General features: G+C 35.3%; 1 protein-coding gene across 1 annotated transcript in view; it reads right to left on the reverse strand.

The window, feature by feature from the left end:
• Nucleotides 1-487: 487 nt before the first annotated feature.
• Nucleotides 488-6,824, reverse strand: part of LOC121907245 (interleukin-1 receptor type 2) — a 9,806-nt gene continuing 3,469 nt past the window's right edge. Inside the window, exons 3-10 of the mRNA XM_042426698.1 lie at nucleotides 6,584-6,824; nucleotides 5,715-5,889; nucleotides 4,018-4,198; nucleotides 3,348-3,446; nucleotides 2,962-3,027; nucleotides 2,700-2,835; nucleotides 1,941-2,086; nucleotides 488-1,509 (exon numbers count right to left, since the gene is read on the reverse strand). The exon at nucleotides 6,584-6,824 is cut by the window's right edge and continues 12 nt beyond it. Coding sequence (XP_042282632.1) covers nucleotides 1,364-1,509; nucleotides 1,941-2,086; nucleotides 2,700-2,835; nucleotides 2,962-3,027; nucleotides 3,348-3,446; nucleotides 4,018-4,198; nucleotides 5,715-5,889; nucleotides 6,584-6,824 — 1,190 coding nt within the window. The 3' untranslated portion in view covers nucleotides 488-1,363. The remainder of the gene's footprint in view (nucleotides 1,510-1,940; nucleotides 2,087-2,699; nucleotides 2,836-2,961; nucleotides 3,028-3,347; nucleotides 3,447-4,017; nucleotides 4,199-5,714; nucleotides 5,890-6,583) is intronic.

Here is a 6,824-nt window from a genome sequence, read left to right on the forward strand (position 1 = left end):
AGAATTAATCACCTTTATTTTAGTTATTAAACAAGTCATTGAGTCTGCCTCCTATCACCTTTCTTGATGCTCTGGATAAACTTCTTCACACTGATTTATTGTATTTAAAGATTCTCTATTCTGCAAATCCACCTACCTTGTTTTATTCATATTGCTTCTTATTTTCAAAGTGTTGCAAAAAGGGGGTTCATGTTTTAAGAAACGTTATCCCTTTTGAAAATATTTTTTCATCAAATCAAATGTAACAACACACAGTGCTTCATGCAGAAATTACTGTATGAAAGAGAAACTAGAGATAAAAATTATGAATCATTTCATAGAAGATCAAATGTAAAACATATGATAATCACAGCTAAACATTAATATATTGTAAATGAAGCCAAAATGTAATTAAAAGTAACAATAATATCAAAATGTATTAGATACGATGAAATCTAATACATAAATCAAGGAAATAACAAAATACAGTAACTGAAGAAGCTGGCACTCTTAGGTACAGTACATATTCCAGCACTTTATTGAATATTTCCATTTTAAAGGCAATATACATTTATTCCACTGTGTTTCAGAGGAAAAGATTGTACTTTCTACCCTAATAACTATTATTTATTAGCTCTACTTACTTTACTGAACAATGTCTTATATGCAATAACCACATATAATGATGTATTGTTAGATTTTAGAATTGCCAGAGCAGTCAGATCATCAACATCGTTAAATACGTTTAATAGAGCAGTTATGTATCAAATTGTCTTAACACTTTTCAACTACAAAAATATATTGCACTTATACATACTGTATATATAACTCTCTTATGGAGTGTCTGAATTTTGGAACACTCAAACAAAAACAAAGAAATGAAATGATTTGACATGAAAGTCTTGTATATATGTACAGTATATGCAGATGTAGCCTTTGTTGAAGCCTTTACTGAATTTGACCAGATATTACAACTTCTGTGTCAGTGAGCGGCCTCAGTTTGGTGATTCTATATTAGATTTAAGTAGGATATTTCTGTATCTTGAAAGTATCTGTATCTCATGAAAGGAAACTTACAATGACTGAAACTGTATAAAGAAACCAAATGTAATTACCACATTAGTACAAATAATATGAATCAAAAGTTCCTTGTGTAATGCTCAGTCATGGATAAGGAAATGGAGGACAGTGGGTAACAGCATGAGCAGCTACTGATTTAAAAACACTGAATTCTACATTGAATCTCTGTAGCAAGAGTTGAACACCAACCACTGCTAATGCTACTGCATGACACCAAATGCTGCAGGAAAACGCTCTATTGATGCAACTGCAAATACATTAAGAGGGTCTTTTCCTTGTGGAATGAGTGTGTACACTGGAAGAATTAGAAGGTGCTGTTTTGCCGAGCCAGGAAGTAATCCATTTTCATTTTCCTTTTAGGTTTTAAGAGCACATAGAGAAAGACAGAAACTACAGTCAGGAAGCAGGACACCGCCACTGTAGCTACCACCACCCATGTAAACGTGGAGTCTGGGGAGAGATGGACAGAGGTAAATGAATGTATTACAAGACTGATGTTATTTTCTTGGGTTTGGCCATTGGTTCTATCAGTTATGATAACATTGTTCTCACTATGTTAATTACTGAGATCAAAGAACACGGTGACATCGCTCAACAAAGTCAGATTGGACAAGAAATACGTGTGCTTCTTCCCCTGCAATTTTTTCAGTGAGTATAATGTTATCATAACCGACACCAATGATGGCCAAAAATATAACATACTGGTTAATATTTTTGTGCTTTTCTGAGTGTCTATACAGTTTTAAGGAGTATTTACATCCTTGGTTCCAATATGCTCAGTGACAAAAGTGTTTTAGCAGTTCTGTCTTGTTTACACACTTTATATATATATATATGTGTGTGTGTGTGTGTGTGTGTGTATACATGCACACACAACTCACCCTCTAGTTGAAGCTGTGTGACGACTTCCCGTCTCCCTCCTTCGTTCTGAGCAACACATTTCAGCTCCGTCTGTATGTCTTCTTCTGTCATCGCTACAACAATCAGCCTTAACTCAATCTGGCACCCTTCAGACACCCTAGTGTGCCTGGAAACATTGAGACAGACACCTGTTTACATGGTGTTACTGATGTGGATGATGCGGTAATGTATTATCTTGTATCAGATGTACATCAAGGGTGAAACTACACAAGATGTTTATGTAATAATCAGTTTTAACAGTGTTTTGATTATCTTTGTTTAATATTTATTGTAGTATATTTAGCTGGAAGAATGGGAAATAAAGCATGCTTTTTTTAAAGAACAAAAAATCTAATGTACTGTTAACAGACATAATTGTCCCACAATGCAATGTACAGCTTACCCATAACTGATAAAGTAAAACAAAAATATGTCTTGCAATAGCTGCAGCAACACCTCAGAAACCATTTTTTGAAAAATAATAAATCCTTGGAAAAATCACTTTGGCAATTTGTTTTTCCAATTTGAAAGTAATTTTCAGTCTAATCTTAAGTCAGTTAGTCATCTACTTTTGCCATCTGGAGGGCAACAAAGTGCGTTATTGTGCATTTTGTAGGATAACATACTACTTCACACATTTAAGTTTAAGATTAGATTAAGTTCTCATTATCCTAACCAGACTGAGTTTTTTTGGTTTGACCTCAGGTTTCAGTGCATCCATCAAACACAACAACAATTACCTCCTTGCCCCCTGCAGAGCCCGTCCATCAAGGTACGATGACTCCACTGATTGGCCATTGACCAACCATGTGACCTCAGTGGAATCTGCAGCTTGACATCCAGTGAGCACCATGCAAAACAGTTCCAGTCCTGAACCTAAATGAGATTACATTGCACTTGGACATTAGACTTTGTTTAATCAATATTGTCAGTCTAGTTTGTGTTCATTTTGATTTTAAGTTTTAGAGTCCATTCGTTGAGATTCATCATCTCATCACTTACCATGCGGACTTTCAAATATTGTTCCGTTCAGTGGTGAGACAATCACAGGTGGCTTAAGTGTAGGAGCTGAGACACGAAGAAAAACACATTTAATTAACAGATATGAACATCTGGATTCAAAATTTACATTATAAATAATCTGATGGTACGAGCATCAATTTACTGTTCCAGCATGGAAGTTTGATTCGTAGAAATGTTAAAAAAAAATGTTTTCAAATTGCTGTCATCTTGGTACGGAATGAAATGCTTTATTTTTAGCATAATGAGATGACAACTAGCTGGCAAAGAGAAGTAAACCCAAAAGATAATATTTATTACATTCACTATTCACTGACTTCATGTTATTGTTATGGTCTTAATAAATTTATAATGAGAGTTCAACTCACTGTGAACAGTGCTGCTGCTGCTGCTGCTGATCAACCCTGGCTCAGAGGTCATGGAGATGTCAGGCACAGTGGTAGTTGTAGTTTGAGCTGGGTCTGGACCTGGCAGACAGAAATTCACACATATATTCAGAAACATGCATGTACACATAATCTTACCAACAGCAACAATGACTTATTATATTTCTTATTATATTATTATTATTATTATTATTTGCATATACTTTTTATGGAGTGTTTGGGTTTTGTGTGAGGTTGAGCTTCCTGTTCCCTGTCCCTAACCGAACTCTGTGTGATGCACCTGTTAGGCCAGTAGAGGGCAGGGCTGGATTATAATTTATGCTGGTATTGTAAGAACACAAACTAATGACATCTCCAAATCATTACTGTTATTTGGTGTCTTATGACTGATGGATTATTTTCATATTCACCTTTCATTAAATATATAAAATATAAATACAGTTATATTTGTATTTTTATCATTAAAGGGAGCAGACCTGACAATCAGCAGTGCAGCAGTGTCCCTCATCAATCAATATTATCAAATAATGACCCACCCTTATTTATATGAGTAGTCATAATTAGGTTTCTCAATAACAAACTGTGATAGAATATGATTTAAATAGTTGATTTAAAAGACATATTGAGTGTGGTGACATTACACATCACCCACCTTGCACACGGAGCTGGATGGCTCGGCTGACTTTGTACTGCTGGTTGTTGATGAGCACTCTGCACTGGCAGGTGTAGAAACCGGCGTGCGATGGCTTTACAACAGGAATCATTAGATCACCTCCGAGATTCTGGTGGAAGGAGCCCTCCCTGCCAAGCTGAGGGGGAGTGGGGCTGGAGCCCTGTCAGGAAGCAAAATACTGTGTCACTCATATCAAGATACTGTCACAACAGGAATTGAGGGTTTGAATGCTTATATACATGGTGATGTACAGTATGAGGTTTCTATAGTATACATAAAATGGGAAAATGTTTGGTACAATATTACATGAGCATGTGTCAACAAACATTTTAATGGGCCATTTACTGACATATGACTCTTGTAGACTTCAACTAGTAGAAATGTGTTGCTATGGTGACCTTATAATAAATGAATGAATAGATAAATCTTACTTTAAACAGCTGTAACATTTTTCAGTTTAAGCTGCTTTCTGAGATTAAATGAGTTGCAGCACAGTTGTTCTATTATGTCACATTTTTCTCAACTGAAGCAGTTAAAGTGTTGAGCGCACTGTAAAGCCCTCTGAGACAAATGTGTGATTCTGGGCTTTATTAAAAAAAATACACCTGACATGACAAAGTTTTAACGCTGCATAAATTTCCATCTTAGTCATTTGTGTCTTTATTTCTTAGAACAATTGGAAAAACTTAAAAAATCACAAAAATGTTCAAGAATAGAGAGTGTCAGTATATTGAAATCAAACATACACTGCTGCACTAAATCAGCAACAAATCAAAATATATTTTATTTAACAAGTTTATTTGTGTTGGAAATGGGTTGAAAAGGGAGCTGTTGTTGTCTAAATTAAAGTCCATGTAAAGGAAAATCAGGGATTTCTTTTTAAACATATTATACGGGTTAGAAAATAATTGCTGAAAACGTGAAAATGTGACTGTGAATTATGTAATATTGAATTGTGGAGTTAGAACGTTAAACTGTTTTCCACTGTTTCTGTGTTCAGGATTTTTTGGCCAGGCCTGAAATGGTGGCTCAATGACCTAGAGAGTTACTAGAATAAGGGTGATGGCCACAATGAAGCTGGCAAGGAAATTTCAGCAGAGAAGTGAGTAACATCGACACCAATATCCATTGAAAAAAATGACAATTTGACATAATGATGATTGCTTATGGATCTCTTGTTAAGTTACAGTTTTACTGAGACCACATTTACCTACTAAATATGTGCGAATTACGCAGTGGCTCCTAATGTCTTTATTTTTAAAATATTATCTATCTTGCTTGCCTTAAACCTACACACAAGGCCTCCTTTACAGTGTGTATTTTAATATGGGAGTTTGGTATGAGCATTAACTCGGTTGCTGTTCAGAGCAGAGAATACCACTCATTTTTCCACAATTATGAAACCTAATTTTATATTCTTGGCAATTGTTTTAATCATTCAAATTTGGCTGGGTGGTTAATAACACATTTTTCTGTAGTGTGACAAACCCAGAACACATATTTATAATTGCTTTACACAGACTTTAAAATAAAGATCTTTTACAATGAATATACCAAATTCCAATCAGCTCTTGTTGAAATCACACACAATAAAATGTCAGACAGGTCATTTTGAAAATCTCAGCCAACAGATAATTGAAATCAAAGGTCAATGTAAAAAGTGTTTTTACACTCACCTCGTACCACTCTATCTGACTCTCTGTCAGGTTGAAGTTATGTAAAGATGGACAACTCAGATTCCACTCCTCTCCCACTTTGACTTCAATTAAATAGGATAGTTTCTCCATGTTCAGAGAACTGGACTTGTACACATGTAGCATGATACTCCCGGTGATACAGTAGGTTTCATTTCTGAAGACAAAAGTGAGGACAAAAATCCTAAATCACAGGTAGCAAGAAGGTATAAAGCAGTGAATCTGACCTTTGACCTTTTCTATGGAGGGAGGCAAAAGAAGGAACAAAGTTCCTTTTTGGAAAAATAAGAGATGTTCACAAGAAAACATTATATTTGTGTACATTATATTATATTGTGTGAATTTATATATATATATATATATATATATATATATATATATATATATATATATATATATATATATATATATATATATATATATATATGATAACTTGAGTATGTCTGAGCATCAAAGGAATTCAAAACAGAAGGTAGGAAAAAACAGAAATATGTGAAATACTATGCAAAATACAACTAGTTAGAAAACACCTTTTTATTTTCTTTTTTCTTTTTAAAAAAAAAGCTTTTATAATTTATTTATGAAGTCCACACATTGTTCCCTGTCTTATTGCGTTATTATTTTTGGAGATAAATACTGTGGTGGTTTCCATATATCTACTGTGACTTTGTGCTTGCTAAATTGAGAAAAACCACCTGCCATGAGAAGAAATTGCATTGTCACTTATTGGTTGCAAGACTGTAGAGTTTCTTAAATCACCGTCTGCAAATGCAGTTCAGTAAAGCATCCAAAACAACAAAAGGAGTGCTGTATCAGTGCAGATGAGGGATGAAACATGAAGTCAGAACTACCTGTAGGTGCAGGTGTAGTTCCCTGAATCTGAGGCCTGAGCTGGGAGGAGCCACAACTCTCTGTCATGCTGATGGAAACGCCCCTCACCCTCATAGGCTCCTGTACCGTTGCCCCTGGCAATGAGGTAGGTTGCTGTCGGGGGGGCGATGTTGCGTACTTGGAGGACTCTCTGGAAAGCGGGGAAGTTGAGGATTATGGCCTCACCCTCCACTCTGAACATCTCCACCTCTGGAGATACCA

Source organism: Thunnus maccoyii, chromosome 11, assembly GCF_910596095.1.
Source record: "Thunnus maccoyii chromosome 11, fThuMac1.1, whole genome shotgun sequence".
NCBI classification, from domain to species: Eukaryota; Metazoa; Chordata; class Actinopteri; order Scombriformes; family Scombridae; genus Thunnus; species Thunnus maccoyii.